Genomic DNA, 17,898 nt, shown 5'->3' on the forward strand with positions numbered 1-17,898 from the left:
AAACATTTTATGCAGTTATTTATTTACTTCAAATTTCACTTATCAAAACCATCATCAAGCGGGCAAATCCTCAATTCAATTTGAAAATATACAAACGACAATAATCACAAAGTTCCACCTTGAAATTAGATAACTGTAAAAGAAAAACCCTGGAAAATGAAATCCATTTTATTAAAAGGAGGGACAGGATTCAGCAAAGCACACGCAAAAAGGTATGTGGCATGCAGCCAATATCCGAGCTACAGTGTTATTGCCAATATAAGTTAACCTACAGAGGCTAAAAGCCTATTTCCCTAAGAGCTGGACTGCTCTTTAAATCAATTGTCTTTCCTGAGACTGCACCAAGCTTTGCCAAGCCTATTCTATTGGTTTGGTTTTTTCCTTTAACCCATTTTGGCCTGACACATTTTTTTATGGCCGCTGAACCCCATCTAAAAATATGTTGTTCCAGGGATCCCCCCCCCAGAAGCAAAGATTTGAGTTAAAAACGTTTGAATAAAATATATATTCCAAATTTGCACCACAGATTTTTCAAAAATAGCAGACCTACAAGCTCGTAGCGCGCCACTCGGTGGCGTGCTATGAGCTTGTAGATCTGCTATTTTTCAATAGCTAAATTAAATAATTAAATAAAGCTAAATAATTCAATAGCTAAGTTTAATAATGGCTAAATAGCTAACGAAATGTTCAAAACACCAGAAGGGGTTCCCGCCCAAAATGGGTTAACTTGATTTCTGACAAGCCAATTCAATTAGGCTGGAAATGTGTGGGTGAAAGAAAAAAAGGCAACATGACAAACTCAGAAGATGGATGGCAACCTTTGCTTCACCATTAAAAAAAAAATCGCAATTGTGTCGTATCGAAGCTCAGACCATCGCGGAGTAGTATTAGCAGCAGCCGTAGCAAAATAAACAGCAGCTTTTTACCCCAGCAGCGCCAGACACAGCTTATTATCGACTTGAATTCTGTTTGATGTTCCCGTCGATGATACGCATGCCTCGTAGGCTTCCATTTTGAGCTGTGAATAGATTAAATGGCATTTGATACGTCCACCATTTTAAAATCAGTGTTCATGTGAGGACAAATATTTGATTGGAAGGCATGAAGAGAATGCTTTCGCACATTAAGATTGAGTTATACTCAGTTGCGTGTCACACCCGCGCCACGTACCTAAATGTAAAATCAGGCATCATTATCTGTATGTGCCTGTATGTCTTCGGGAAGGTCAGGCACCGGTGACTCATCGAAGGCTACAGGCTACCTGACCTTAAATGGCGGTCAGCGGGGGACACTACAGTCTGGCTGAGACCCCGCCTGGGCCGTGGTGGGACGCCGGGGGGGAGGAGGAGGAGCTGACCTCCCGGTAGATGAAGGCGTAGAGGCTGACATCAGGGCGCCGGCCGAGGCAGCTCTTACACACGGAGCTGTAGTAGCGCCCCAGGAGGTCATAAACGTCCCCTGTGACAGAAGCCAGGAGAACATGGGGTCAGCTGGACATGCGACAAGGGCAGTGGTCATGGCAGAGCATTGAAGTGTGTGGAGAAGACCTCTTCCATGAGAAAGCGGTCGGTTATGTCGTTCGGTTAAAAAAAAACAACCTGTGTTGTGTATTCACAGCTTTGACCATGAATCGCACAAAGTTATTTTCTGTAAGGGCTTACTTTTTAGACTTTGTGTTTGTTATTACATTACATTACTGAACTTACCTGAATAATCGAGTCAAAGTTGTCCAAATATACAGTAGCCCTGTCTTTTCAAATCGATCTACTCCTTGAAATGCATGGCTTGACTGCATATCAAAAAAACTCATCTTCAAGAGGATTGAACCTAGTACCCGCGTTTAGACACCATTACTGGGAAAGCAATGCCAGGGATGTCTAACATACTGGCAGTGGCGATTCCTAGGAAAAATAAAATGGCTTGATATGGAATTAACAGCAGTAACTGTATCTTCTCTTTCGGCCATGCTTCTTTCCAGATTAATGTCCCCATAGGCCAAACGGCTGGGGATGATTTTATTGTAAAAAAAAAAAAAAAAGATCTGAATCTGAAGATTTTGAAACGGATAAAATGTGCCCTCAAATTGCCTGATGTTTGTACCTACACCCCTTTCTGTAAAAACCCATCAGACCATCCACCATCAGAATCAGACTGGATATTCACAGAAAGGGACTTTCCACTGTCTGTGACTTATATTTAGAGAAACACGTTGCAACATTTCAACAGTTAAATCAGGGAGATTATCCCATAATTTGAAAATATACCAGAGAGTAATGCTTTCAATAAACTCCTACATCTTCCCCCTGACTCAAACAAATTATCTCTCGTTTTGTTTCCGTTTGTATTACTTCTGTACCAACCGTTTTAAAGAAGTATGGGTTTCTGAACTGGGAATGGAGATGAGTGATGAAGTCTGGAAGGACTGGGGGTTTGTTAAGAATACATGCTGTCAGTACATGTTACATTAATGCCAGGTACAAACTAATACAAAATAAAGTTATGCACAGAATGCACTATTACAAGACAAAGCTACACATGCTTGATGCTACAACTTCTCGGATGTGTGATACATGCAAAATAGACATAGAAGGTACATTTACAGTACTAGAGCGGTACCCGTTGGGCTACTTGGAACGATGCAAGTTGGAAATGAATTCCCAAACCAGTTATTTTGTGTCCGTGTCCCTTTATGCCCATATATGGAGTTCTTTGTCAGGTATGCCCAAATATGGAGTCTATGCAGATGTCAGAACCATCATTGTGATGTCAGAACAGGCCAGCTCCATATATGGAGATCTAGGGGTGATCAGGTGTGATCAATTGGCTAATTTGGGCCCTGTCCAGAGCACGGGCAGAGGCTTTTGTGCTGGTTCTGGACAACGGGGCACTGCACTCCATGTGGTGGTGTGGAACTTGGATGGCCTTTATCCAAGGCGCTTTACAGAGATTGTGAATTACATTCACCCACAAATTCATACACCGATGGCAAAGGAAACCATGCAAGCCGCACCTGCGCAGCGGGAGCAATTAGGGGTTCAGCGTCTTGCTCAAGGACACTTCGACACCAACTCTGGTTCAAGGTTCAAGTTTATTTAGTGTCCCCGAAGGTCAAATTGGGTTGCAGCATAGACAGTACATTAAACAATGGAACAGTACAAATAAACAAACAGTTCACATAGCAGATACCAAAGTACAACGGTGCACATAACCATTAAAGTGCAGGCGTTAAAGTGCTATGCGATAGGTCATAGAAAGTGCATGTGCATAGACATCAGGCACGAGACCAATACAGTAAAAAGTGCTTATCATAAGGTTATCTCCTTGTTCTACCCACAACAGCATTTAGTGTGCAAATAGAGACAGGGACTAAGGAATGTTTGTGCCTGTTTTTTGTGGCACAGGGGGCTCGCAAGCGAAGGCCGGATGGGAGAGGGATGTACTCTCCGTGTAGGGGGTGAGCAGCATCAGATCGGATACACAGGGCTTTGTTAAGCACCTGTTTCTTGAAGATCTGGTCTAGGCTGTTCATTTGTGAGCCAATTATTTTGGTGGAGCCCGGCAAGCAGCCACTCTACCCCTGAGCCACCCCTGAGCCACTGCCACCCCAGTGGAAGGCACTTTAACACATCCGTTTTGGCGATCCGATATTTGAATAGTTTTCTAGACTAGTCTATAAAAAAAAGTTCAGAGAATACCATAAGATATATACGGATGAAGAACAAAAGGCTTTGATGCTTGGAATGGCTGCAGCTATGATACTCATTCTTCTCGACTGGAAGTCACCCTCTCTCCATCTTGTTTCAATAAATGGCTTAATGAGACGTCAGATATGATAAAATATGAATACAATGCGCAGTATGGCAGTGTTTTGTTTGTTCATTTTTGTTTGTGTTATAGGCCTACGGTGTTGATTTTCTTTATAATTATTACTGTCACTATTATTATATTTTGTGTATCTGCTGGGGGATTGGATGTATAATGAAATGAAAGAAAAAGGCTAACCGACGGTCGACGCTTCCCTATAACTTGTGACCCGACACAACGGTGTACCCATTGTGTCGGCAGATTTTCAGACATTTCTGTGCATCAGACAAAGCGTACTGTACTGTATATATGAATATGAATGTTAGATTTCCCAGAAATTACAATCAAAGTGTTTTCATTTGAGAAGCTCAGAAATGTCCTTTCTCATGTTTAGAAAGGTGACGAAAGTAAATCACTTATCAGAAACAGCAAGATGGGAAATCAAAAGTATGTAAAAGAAAAAAAAACATCCATCCAATTATTTAGTGTCAAACCAAATAGAATAAACACAAAACACCACAACACAACACACAGGAGCTGGCAGTATGGCTGCTTGACTTACCGACACTGATGTTGCTCTGGGTGAGGAACGCGTGCAACTTGTGGACGTCTGTCATGAGTTTGCTGTCACCAAAGGTGAAATAGGCCACATCTCGTCCTGCCTCAGCAGCTGCTAGCATCTGGAGCAGAGCTGTGGGGACAGAAGCCCGATGCGCGTTAAAGAACGGCACTCGGGGGAATTGACACAAAAACACTGTCTCCGTAGACTGCGAGGGGTCCAATACCATCATGGGAATCATGGCAATATACGGAATCGACTACTATACATACACCTATACAGATTAACCCATTTAGGCCTGACCTCGAAATTCTTCTAAATCCTCCAGTTTTCTGAAATAAATATTTTCACAATTTTTCTAAAATAGCAGACCTACAAGCTCGTAGCGCGCCACTCGGTGGCGCGCTACGAGCTTGTAGATCTGCTATTTTTTAATAGCTAAATTATAACATAATGTTTAAAACACCAAAAGGGGTTCCCGCCCAAAATGGGTTAAACTGAGAAATTGTCATTTATTCATTATGCATTTTAATGTATTTAAAAAGAAAATGGCCAGTCCTATCGTCCCTACTCTGGGGAATGGGGGATGTCATAATAGGCAAAAATGTGTAGTGTTGTGATGGTTTGTGAGATTGTAGATCTGCTCGTTTTGTTTAAGAGATTTGGTGTAGAGGGAAAAAAGACCCCTGGGAGACCCCTGTCAATGGAGAATATACTGTAGTAGGGTTTAAGTGGTTAACAGCGCAAGGACCACATTCACTGTGCTTTATCCTCGACAATCTTTCTAGTACACGTATCGTGTTTTATGCACAAGGATACTTTTACGAGATTGCACGCGTTTGTTTTTACAGTAGCCTCCGTTAACCGTTTCCACGCCAAAAAAAACGTAGCCTCCGTTGTTTGTCGGGAAGCGGAGGGACGCTGCCAAAATGCGTAGCCTACGTTTATTCAGTTGTATAAATGTGTTTGATTCGATCTAGTGGAAAGGCTACTCACATTAGCTTCGGATGGCTATCTGTTGTTAGCTTAGACAGTGGACTGCGCCATCTTTGATTGTGCACGCTCGTGTGTGCACGCGCACGCACGCTTTCAGTCGCTTTAGTCTCCAAATGCCCCTCCCAGGCGGCATTTCTGGTCAAAACGCTTATTGCACGGAGCCTGGCAGTCTTAGTAATGGCGCCGGCCAGTACTGATCAGACATTAACATCCGGTAGAGACAACACACACACCATTAAGCTGACACAACATCCGGTCGCTGTGTTTTGGATCTTCAAAGTAAGGGTTGAACGGGGCGATATCCTGGCATGTTACTAATTAATCCCGGCGGAAATTGTGTTAACATTAAATGCGGGTCTCAGTGGCCTGTTAAAGGTAAATAATCCAGGGGATTGGTCTCTCTTCACCCCCACTGAGAACACTGACTGGATCAGCGACAGAATTAGAAAGGAAGGCCGGGTCTAGCCCCGGAGACTTCTGAATATTTAAAGAGCTTGGAAGTAAGTATGCCGATTAATGAGGGCTGCCTGGGACAAAGGCACATTAACGAGCGCAACGCTGAACAAACCTCTGCATGTGAGGGCAAAGCTTGATAGTTCCGAACTTGTCTTGCCGCTCTCATCTCCGCCATTTCTTAAGCTTATAACACCTGCCACAGGCAATCTAACCAATCAATTGAATCAATTATAGGAAAAAGTAATTTGTGATTTTCAAAAATAAAAATCTACAAATTCACAATGCGTCATGGACATGGTACAACACATCTTGAGCTTGCAGATTGACAATTTGACATTTTTGCACTACATTGTTGTACAACAAAGCATTCAATAAGGCTTACGTAGTTAACCAAACTTATTTAAAAAAAGAAACATATACAGTAGGCCTATACTTGTAGGTAGGCTATATGTTTGTTTTTACGCTTCTCGATTATTGGAATAATCGAAAAAGTAGTAATCGATAGTTGCAGCCCTAATCACCTGTCCTCAAGAATTATTCCACAGTTAAAAGAAATAGGTGGCCATTTAGAGTCCCAGCAGGTAAATAGAGGGGAACATCATGGGCGTGAAATGCCCATTCCCCACAGACATGTCATTAAGGAGACAGTGGGTAACTCCGCCAGTGGAGAGCTGTTACTTAGCCACTAATTAACCAATATGCATAGATGTGTGCAGAAGAGTCTGCAAATAATCTGGCTCCTCCTGAGCAGGTGGAATGTGACAACAGCGTGGGGAAGGAGGCAAAGGGAAAACTCGCTCCAGAAATGCAAGGAGCTGCTGCTTCTGAAAGGCTATAGCGCAAAAAAGCCCCTCTCCTGAACAAACCCTGCTCGCTGACAGTGATACAGGGCTCCGACAGAGCCCCTGGAACAGATTGATGGGCCAGGGCAGGCGATCAATTTCGCTATTAATGAAAAATATAAACCTTTGTCAGTTGATCAATAAGAGGAAGGCAGACGAATAGGCCTTAAGTAAATGAACGCATTCCGTGGAAGACTAATGGTCGGCCACAGTGATCGGTTGGAGGTGGAGCGTGAGATTCATCCAGCGTCGTGTTCCACTCAGCCTACACAGTGCCAGGGCAGAGCAGTGACTGAACTGTGCTTCTGATGGAAGCCGGGGGAGGAGGGCTTCGCCTTTCCTTTCCAGCTTACCTTTAAGTCGGGTGTCTCCCCCGAACACACCGCAGCCCCAGTTCCCCGTGGCCACCGCTGAGAGATTCTCGCTTCTTTCCCCGAGGCGAGCAAAGCCACAGTATGCCTGAAAAAAATAAAATAAAATAAAATAAAATTTAAAAGACAAGCTTTTTAGAAAACATAATCCATAACACAAGCCCAACCGATGCTATACTTTGTCGTAAATAAATGGTAAATGGTGCAAAGTGGTGCAAAGCGCCTTTATCCAAGGCGCTTTACATAGATTGTGCATTACATTCACCCATTCACACACACATTCATACACCGATTGTGGCGGAAGCCATGCAAGGTACCAACCAGCGTTGGTACCAGCTCATCGGGAGCATTTTGGGGTTCAGTGTCTTGCCCAAGGACACTTTGACATGTAGACAGGGGGAGCCGGGATTCGAACCGCCGACCCATGGATCATTGGACGACCTGCTCTACCTCCTGAGCCACAGTCGCCCCTTGTCATACTATAGTGTTGCACTTCAGATATGCATAACATGCACAATGCGTCACAATGAGACACATGTGACCTTTGTAGATCTATTTTTGAAAGATGTCAAGTGCCTATAATGACACACCTGGCGTCCCAAAATAGGGGTGCCAGGTAGAAAGTGGTTAAGTGACATTATGTCGTGTCACCAGTACCAGCCACATGCAGCAGGACAGTATACCAGGAAGTACAGAGGTGATAATGTCATGTGCTGGGGTCAATGCCAGAAGCAGGTCTCAGGTCTGCCTCAGGAAGTATAGAGGTGATGTGTCATGTGCTGGGGTAATGCCAGAAGCAGGTCTCAGGTCTGCCTCAGGAAGTACAGAGGTGATATGTCATGTGCTGGGGTAATGCCAGAAGCAGGTCTCAGGTCTGCCTCAGGTGTTGAGGTTGTGTTACTGTACTGTTCCAGATCGTGGATATACAGTTCAACCCCATATTCACACTAAAAAAATGTAATTTATAACACAACCCACGCAACTCCGGTTGCCTGAAGGCAAACACTTGGCACATTATTAAACGCAGGCACACATAAAAGGATTTAGATATCCGGTTGGCCTGGCGAAGCATACATAATAGTGTATATTATTGGACAGCTTCACACATTATAAGTAGATTTCAGTGGAGCTGGTGTTATAAAATGTGTGGTTTCACATCAGTTATAATAGTCTACTATTAATTTCAACCTGGCGTTGCTCATTTCGGCATGCCATTATAGATGAAATGCATTATTTTTGTCACGTACTGGTACACATTAGGCTGCAATCACGCATTTGGTGAATAAAGACTTATGTTGCATATTTCGTGTAATGTTATACATGTTTTGGGAAAGGTTATTTTAGTAACAAAATCAATAGCCAAAAGCAATGCATAGCCAACATTTTTTCCAGGACACTTGATGAATTCCAAACCTTTTCCAGGATTGGAACATGTTTTTTCCAATTTCAAAATATTTCCAGGAATTCATCCAGACCCACAGGAATGCACCCAAGGTGCCGGCCCGGTTCCGGCGAGCCGCCCAGCGTCCGAAACGATAGAGAAATGACCATGTGGGGGCCCCTCTACTGTACTGGCACACCCAAAACCATCAAAAATACAGTTAATATGTGCGTGTGTGGGTTTGTGTGTGTGTTAGGTTGCGCACAGGTGGTGAAAAACAACCATGCTGTTTTCGTTCTCAGACCCACCCAGCCACCCACACACATAGCTCCGTAAGGGAGTGGTTGCACCACTCAAAAAACTCCAATGCAACACAAAGTGACACTGATTATGTGCACCAATGATGCCAGAAGGCAGATGTAGTAGCAGAGAACTGTAGTCAATTTGTAGGCATCATTAGTAAAATCACCTGACACTTTTTTATATATTTTATGTTTTTACAGTTCTTATTCTGGATGTGAAAAGTATATGGGATATCGAATGGGAAAACACTTCCGTGACCGACGGGAGGTTGGTTTTGACCAAGTACCGGCTAAATCTAACACGCCCTTTATTAATTTGATTAGCTGCAGCAAACTGTGTTGCTTATGTAGCATTGCGCGAAAGCAGGGATGGAACCCGGGGCTCCCACTCGCCAGACCAACTCGCAACCTGCCGTGCCAATAGGACTGAGCCTGATTGGCAGGGCTGTTGTGGGCTGGGTCTTGGCTGGGGGCTACACTTACATCCCGGTGTACAATAAGGTCAGCTGTATGCAGCTGCGTGCAGTACTTAACATCAGCAAGACTGTACAGGGAGGGATTACCAAGGGTGAGCCAGAAAATAGCAGCCAGGAGAATGAGACTAGCAGGACACTGCCAAAGGCATCAAGAACTGCCAGCCAGCAAACTGGTGCTCTGGGAACCAACACACGGGCATCGATCACGAGGACGTCCCACGCCAACATATGTGGATGTACTCAAGAGCGATGCAGGAGCGCAAAGTACCAACGAACTGGCCAGATGTATGGAGAACCGGAATGACTGGAAACGACGATGGAGGGCTCGTCTGAGGACGACCTAGAGAGAGCCAGCCATGTTTTCGTCCTGTACGAGCTCCGAACTTGAACCGGAAAACAAACAAAATCAAGCCTATGGGGTTTCAACCCCTTTCAAGTGGTTAACTCTGTAGGGCGTGTGCACGCGTAGGAAGCGTTAACGTGACATGTGGGCTGTACCGCTTGGTGCATGTCAATACACATCAATTCACTTAGGGACTGCAGAAATTAAATGAAGAATGCATTTGATAGGGCACTCAGAAGATTAATTTTCAGCAAGGAAACGATGCAAACAGTGCAAATGAATTGTTAAGTGCCCATCCTCCTTTCTGACCGGCCATAAATTCTTCCCGCAAAAGGGCAGATATGACAGTTAGCTAAACAATCTTCCAAACGGGATTGATCTCCATGTTGGGGCATTCCTCATGCCGCTGTCAGAGCTGTCAAACTCCTCCATGCTTTCTGAAAGGCAGACCTGACAACATAAACATCTTGATTTTCTATTACAAATATCTCTCAGCCTGCACGGGAGAAATTCTGTATGGCCCGTCTAGTGATGCTCTAAGTTGAAAGATTCATCATAGCATCATTTCATTTTAATCATTCGAGGACCTTAAATCATGAATACAGTGCACTCACTGAAACCCAAAATACAATACGATAACTATAAAGATAACAATATTGATATAAACAATGACGTTCTCTTAGACATGTTACATGTGATGTGTGGAACGTGACACCCTGGAAATTCAGATGGATTTATATTGTCCGTCTGTGTTTTACATCGTTCATCATATTGCTCTGTGCACGACCGCAACGATATTGTTTACCACTGTCGTCCTACTTATAGTTGTGGTGTGATCTACTTGATTTTGATCATTCGTTATAGTTATCATTGATTCTGAAGCGCCTGCCTGCTCTCGCAGTGTTTTCTCTGCCTATCATATGAGAAAAATATATATAATTTGGTCTCGGTCTCGACCCGCCCTCAGACTTGGTCTTGACTTGGACTAACTTTAGGTGGACTCGACTACAACACTAGGTTGTATGTGTACACAAGATGTTGTCGACTTTTCAACTTTTTGGTTGAAAATATCTTTATAGTTGAAAATCGTTTATTTTCAGCCGTACGAAAAAGTACACCTTTGGCTTAATGGGTCGACTCCGACAAGGCTGCTTAAGCCCTAGCTAAACGCAATATGAGCAGAACGTTTAACTGAGAGCTATTATTATTTGCAGCACGAACCTTTCTGCTTCTGTACTGCTAAAGAGACACGATTATACAACATCAAAGCGCAACATCAAAGAACAGGGGTCCCCACAATTCCACAGTCATAAATAGAAAGTGTTCTTACCGGTATTCATGTCTACAACATATTACATATTACAGCATTGCTTGCCATTTATAGTCACTATTCTAGTGTCTTGCAATAACCTGAAACTCTGGCATCTAATTTAGTTTTTTGAGTGGTGCAACCACTCCTATAGACAGCTATGTGTGTGGCTGTGTCCCTGGCTGTGTCCGAGCACGGAAATAGCATATTATCACCACCAAGTCTCACTGTTGTGCAGCTTCGCCGGAACCGGGCCGGCCCCCTTGGCGCGTTCCTGGGGGTCGGGATGTTCCGGGGACCCCCACACGGTAACTCTGTCATTTCTCGACCGTTTCTGATGCGAGGCGGCTCGTCGGAACCGGGCCGGCACCCTGGGCACGTTCCTGTGGGTCTGGAAGTTCCGGGGAACCCCCGGGGACCCCCACACGGAGTTGCACCACTCACTTCACACGGGTGCGATTCTTTTTTCTTACCCATTAAAACCGTGAAAGCATCCGTGTCATTTTAGATTTTAGCTATATAATATATATCAACATAAGTTTTAAGATTTGGAACAGTGGTTTAGAACAGTGGTTCTCAAAAAGATCTACAAGGCAGCTCACAGTGCGGCACATTGAAATTTTTGACAAATTTCTGTGAAATCTTAAGTGTTATTTTACACAAATCTCCTCTTCTGGAGGTCTTCCTGGCACAAAACATCTTCAGATGGGGGTCCGTGGCCGCCGCCAACTACATATAATTTCCTTGGCACAAAACTGTTTGAGAACTACCAACTACCATTGTATAAAATGGTGTTGCAGATTAAACCTTTTCATAGATTTCACAGATTAGCTTCATAGACAATCCGTGTTGTGTGAAATTTGTGAATTCATGTTTTTGGTTTATTTCAGACATTTAACCACTGAAACCCTCAATACTTGGTAAATTTGACCGTTGGCGCTGTACTTGATCTGCTTTTTTAACCCTCTACAGTCTACACCAAAACCTTTTGCAGAAAAAATCCGATTGTAGATCTGCAAAAAAAAATCCATATCACACAAAGATTTGGCAGCCCCCCTGTAGTAACTCTGAGGACCCCCTAGGGGCCCCAGACCCACTGGTGAAGACCCCTAGTGTATACTATAGGCTTTAAGTGATCAAGAAACACATAAAGTAAGTAAGGAAGTAAGGAAAGACCTTATTCATTTCTCTGTTGATCCTGGCAGGGTGAAACTGTTCCAGAAAGTTGCTGAACTGCAGTGCATCGATGGCCACAATTTCAGTGCATTTTCTCCGCCAGTCATCCCTGAAAGAAGTGAAAGGAGAACATAGTAAATAATATTAGAAATAATAATCATAAAAGGAGGTCTTCCTGGCACAAAAGGATATGCATTTCTCACGTAGCCATTACACAGTGAAAAATGAGTCAAACATTTAGCTTGCACTGGAAAGTAAAAGTCATCATTGATTTCCTAACTTTCTTTCTTCTTTTTCCAATTCTTGCCATTAAACTGTCATGGTAGAGTAAATACCTTGGCGCTGCGTCGTCATGGCTGCCGGCCCATTTGTAGCTTTGTGCGTAGCCTGTGTATTTACTGTACTGCTGAGTGCCTGTTGATCACACGGAGAAGAGCTGGGGTCACTTCCCATTAAAAAGGTCAATCAATTATCCCAGTATCTAAGCATACATAATTGAATTAACCCATTCAGGCCTGACGTCGAAATTTAAAAAAAAATGTTTTCTAAATCATGACAATTTTCGGAAAGATTTGAGGCACATTTTAACGATTTTTCAAAAATAGCAGACCTACAAGTTCATAGCGCGCCACTCGGTGGCGCGCTATGAGCTTGTAGATCTGCTATTTTTCAATAGCTAAATTATAACATAATGTTTAAAACACCAAAAGGGGTTCCCGCCCCAAAATGGGTTAATGGTTAATGTGGTTAAACGCTAACGTGACATGGATGCGTTCCAGGTCTCAATGGATTAAACATGACCAATATGGGGTGCGAGAGAGCGCAGGTGTAACATAAACTAGGGAGGGTGGAAAGACGTCACAAACAGCACACGCAGTCAAACAAGCAGGAACACAAATGACCTTCCCATTCAATTAGGGCTCATTAGCAGCTGTCTGTTGAGCCTCTTCATGAGGCAGCTGATTAGTACAGCTGCAGGTCCTTGGTCAGCAGGTATTAAGAGGTGCTCTCCTGAGGGAGGCAGTCTCCAGAGAACGCTGCAACTACTAATAATCAGCTCCAGGAACTAGCATAATCACCGCCTCGTTAAGAGACACTGAAGTGGCAGTTCTAGACAGTACCCTGTGTTTGTAACAAAGTCATTCAACATGCGTATGGCATAACAGGGGACAGACAATGACATTCTACTGATGTCATGGTTATAGAGAGTATGCACATGACTGCTGAGCTAAACTGCCAGTCCAAGTTTTGGTCTGCTATACATTTTGGCAGTGGAAAGGATATCAGCTTGTATATCCCTTTTCCCCCCTAGGCTGTTTATCTGACCCTGCCATGTTGAGGCCTCATACACACGTATCAAACACCATCTTGGTCGGGTTTTTTTTTAATGGCCGCCACAATGCTTTTCCAATGGGAGTGCATGGTTTGACCAAATGTTTGTTTGATGGGGGGGGAGGGGCAGAACAGCATCAAACAGAACACCATCAAACACAAATGTTTGGTCAAACCATGTGACTCCCATTGGAAAAGCATCATCACTCAATGGTCCAGCGTACCACCCGTTTCTAATTGCACATAATGCAGGAGGCAGCAGGACATTGCATTATTGAAAATGAGCGCTTCCAAACTCGGACACTTGAAAATAATCACCTGCACGGAATGTATTGACAGAAAGTAGCTCATAACATGACTACGGTGGATTTTCATGAAACAAAAACTTTTTCAGATATAAAGCTATAATAATTCAAGCTTTCTGTACAGCTACAATGTTGGTGAGTTTAATGTTGTTTAATGCAATCAGATAAAACATTTCTGTTTGAATGTATGGGCTGTCAAGGCCAGAAAGTAGTTTTTTTGCCACTCAGTAGGCGTTCCCGCATAACTTCCGGGTACGATGATGTCACACGCATAGCCTCTATTTTGAAACACACTACAGGTATTTTGGGGCGTGGCCGAATCCACCATTCCTTCATGGGGCGAAAACAACAAAGCTTACCATTGGGGGAACGTACGCATTGTTAATTTTTTGTCATAGTGCAACATATGGTGTAGTTTTGTAGTGCACCAATGAAAACGCGGGACCGCCAAATATTCTAAACCTTCCGCGACTCTGCCAATAATCTTTCTTTTTTGAGACACACATCAGAGTTTTTGCAGGATCAAACAAAGAATCACGTGACGTTGATCCGCTTCCCCTATTCGCTTATACTACTAGGACATGACGTATGTGTAGACAGAAAAATCCTGTGAAGTAATATGATCCCATTATCATTGTACATGTTAACCCATTTTGGGGCGGCAACCCCTTTTGGTGTTTTAAACATTTTGTTATAATTTAGCTATTGAAAAATAGCAGATCTACAAGCTCATAGCACGCCACCGAGTGGCGCGCTATGAACTTGTAGGTCTGCTATTTTTGAAAAATCGTTAATGTGCCTCAAATCTTTCCGAAAATTGTCATGATTTTAGAAAACATTTTTTTAAATTTCGACATCAGGCCTGAATGGGTTAACCAACCGTAAGGGCGCTTAATTCTTGAATAAATGCATAAAAACTCTAGTTATGACAGCAATGATGTAATTTACTGACTCGGATGAGGTGGGTGACCCAACACTAACAAACACCTGGCTTGCACTGGAGCTTCATGGAGATCTCTCAGCAGCAGCCTCATACTCATTCAGGCATTATAAGCCACTGTGTATCTCGAGAAACATCTAACCGACCAAAAGGCACGTGACGGGGGTGCAAAAACCTAGTTGTCCTCTCAGGACAACTATTAGAGGGAACCAATTATGTCCACGTACTTCTATGTATTCATCTGACCTTCACAAGTGGACTAACTGCATCTTTCCAAGTCATCAAATGCGATGAGCTTTCTTCCCGATATAAATAGTTCCAAATTGGGAGTGGGGTCAATGTATTTCAGAAAGACTGATGCATAGCTCCCTGCCACTGGCCAAGAATCGTTGCATTCATGTGTAAATTATATGACCGATCACAGAGTCTGATATCTATGGAGAAACACTGAGTGAAAAGAGAGGAAAAGGTCAGAGAATAACGCTCATTATTGTGATGTCAAGGCAACACTGGCCAAGAGGATATTTTCCGCGACATTGTCACAGTCTGAGTTAGAGGTCTTCACGGAGAAAAAGAGAGAGGATCCAAGAGTCCTCTGGGTGTCAACAAACCATGGAATAAACTGTTCACAACCTTGTTTCCAGCCTTATAAAATAATAACACCCCGAAAAAAAGACATGGACAACACACCACAGAAGATGACCACTAGTGGTCCTTGAGGGGGTTCCAGGTGGTCCCCAGCTAAATGGAGAAGTTTGTAACCAAATGGACCCTTATAGAATATACAGTACATAGATTTTACACTCTCAGTCTCAAGATACAAACAAAATATTCTTTAGTTTTGGGTCTGAGAGGCTAAATTTCATCAGACCAGAGACCAGATTTGACTGAGAGCCTGCCATCGTGCAACGTCCAGCTTTTCACCAGAGGAGAAAAACTGAATTTATGAATATTTTATCCAAAATGAGTTAATAGCACAGGCACTCTTCACATACTAGAGCATGTCTGAAATAAATATCAGAGCTGAACTCGATATGTTAATATGAAATAAATGCTTAAACATGTTGCCAGGTGTAATGTTAGAGTCCACAGAAGTGAACCTGTTTTCTCAACTCGCTGTTTTCTGTATGACATTACTCTATAAGCCATATCTCCAAAACTGGTGGGTCAAACTGAGCAACCAATATGTCAATTTGAAGCTATGATTCCCTGCTTCGAGACGTGAAAAAAATGAAAATTCAAAAAAATTCAATGGCAGTCCCTCAGTCAAATTTGGCCAGAAATGGTCCTTGATATGAAAAAGGTTGAAAAACACTGGTCTTTAAACACAAAGGACCACCATCCACAATCCCTGAATGTACAAAGTGGGATTTAGTGCCGAGTAGAGGCAACGATCTGTCCTGCCCACTACGTCTGCGTCACGTTTCCTGGTCAGGACCGCCATATCGATGAATCATCTCCTTTCCCCTTGATGCTATTTATATCTTTGACCGCCCTGATGGCAGCCAGAGATGTAGCAATCAAGGGGAATTCAATTAGGCCTGGCAAATTTCACTGTGGAGGTAAGATCCATTAGGCCCGTGTGCCCGCACGCCAGAACGTACCAAAGAGGAATATATGATTTACCACCCGAGAAAACACGCACGCACACACACACGCACACACACACACGCACACACAAAACAGCTGATGCTTGGACTTTTAGAATGGAGGAGCCTACAAACGGTGGGCAGGGTTTAATATGGATGATGGAATGGAAGAGTCCATTAGCAGCGCAGGTCTCGGGCAGGTCTTCCCGCTATAATTAATTCCGAGCCCTAGTAATATTGTTAAGTGGCGTAAGTGGAGGGGGGCGATGGAGGGGGAGAGAGAGAGAGAGAGAGAGAGAACTGGCAAGAGCTCTGAAGGTGACTCCTTCTAAAGCCTGACTTATACTTAGCTGCGTGTCAGTGTCGCTCACCGAAACTACAAGCTTGTGAACTTGTAGATCTGCTATTTACCGCGTGCGACGCGACATGCAACAAAGTATAAATCAGAAGTGAGATAGGCAACGGTAAATGGTGCCCGTAAATAACCTGTTGATTGCCAAATCTAACGTTATTATTAGCGCTGTGGTAACGGACGGGTGCCGCCCAGCAAGTACTCTGACAACAGAGTGGGGTATACTGTACACCAGCCTCTTGCATCGTTCCCGACTTGCGTGGTCCTAGTGTGGCCTATAGAGAGTTGTGCCACAGAGACAGCATAGTTGCCGAAGTGGCTTTCTAATCATTAGGGAAAGCATCCGTGTCATTTTAGACCAAGAATATATACTAGGGAGGGGGATTGGCACGAAATGTTTGACAACTACTGAATTAGAAAGCATTTCTAGACTTAACCAGAGGCCTTAAAGGAGAATTCCATGCTAGAAGGCTTTTTTACCTTTCTTACCTTTCTTTGTAGGCGTTACGTCCCCACTCCCCACCAAAGAGGTCCAGGTGTTTTTTTGTGCGAAAACTCCTTATTGGCTATTTCCCCTACCATAAGCCCTCAATGAATTGCATTGAATTGAATGGGAATTGAATGGGGCTATGGGGTGTTGTGCTAATTCGCTTATTTCCATAAAAATAAGTAGTAAAGTGTGCCGCTTGGGATATTATTTACATTATGAAGAGAGGATATATACAAAAAAATAATAATTTTGAGCGATGGAAATAAGCGAATTAGCACAACACCCCATAGCCCCATTCAATTCCCATTCAATTCAATGCAATTAATTTAGGGCTTATGGTATGGGAAATAGCCAATAAGGAGCTTTTGCACAAAATAATACCTGGACCTCTTTGGTGGGGACGTAACAACTACAAAGAAAGGTAAGAAAGCCTTTTAGTATGGAATTCTCCTTTAACTCTAACATAATGTAAATAGACTCCATGGAGGAAACAGGCTTAAGAGGCTTGTACAGTATGTAGCAATTCAAGTAGTTCAATTCCCTGTTAAGATTGCAAAAGGTAAATTCAACACAGCTCTGCAAACAAATGCATTCAGACATGACCTCCTTATTAAGGCCTAAGTATTATACTATCTTAGGGGAGAAGCCACATTCTTTGCAGTTACTCAGCCATATACTCTTGGTTTTGTCTGGGCCTGGGGGGTCAGCTAGACCCACTCTCGGTTTCATTACGCAGTGGGTCAGCTAAAGAACAAGATCTGAAGGAATTAAAATAAACAAAGCAACAAAAAAATAAACATTCATGGCAAAACGGCAAGTGCAATGACAAGTGAATTCTGATTAGTTGTTAAATTAGCTCATTTAACTCCCCATTC

At 43.2% G+C, this 17,898-nt stretch overlaps 1 protein-coding gene across 2 annotated transcripts in view; it reads right to left on the bottom strand.

Annotated features, from left to right (window-relative positions):
- Positions 1-722: 722 nt before the first annotated feature.
- LOC306915869 (poly(ADP-ribose) glycohydrolase) overlaps positions 723-17,898 on the bottom strand; it is a 41,379-nt gene continuing 24,203 nt past the window's right edge. For both annotated transcript variants that reach the window (XM_079493528.1, XM_079493527.1), the window contains exons 13-17: positions 12,351-12,429; positions 12,016-12,124; positions 7,011-7,116; positions 4,367-4,495; positions 723-1,458 (exon numbers count right to left, since the gene is read on the bottom strand). In XM_079493528.1, the coding sequence (XP_079349654.1) occupies positions 1,292-1,458; positions 4,367-4,495; positions 7,011-7,116; positions 12,016-12,124; positions 12,351-12,429 (590 nt within the window). In that variant the 3' untranslated portion in view covers positions 723-1,291. The remainder of the gene's footprint in view (positions 1,459-4,366; positions 4,496-7,010; positions 7,117-12,015; positions 12,125-12,350; positions 12,430-17,898) is intronic.

This window comes from Electrona antarctica (assembly GCF_951216825.1).
Source record: "Electrona antarctica genome assembly, chromosome: 22".
NCBI lineage: Eukaryota > Metazoa > Chordata > Actinopteri > Myctophiformes > Myctophidae > Electrona > Electrona antarctica.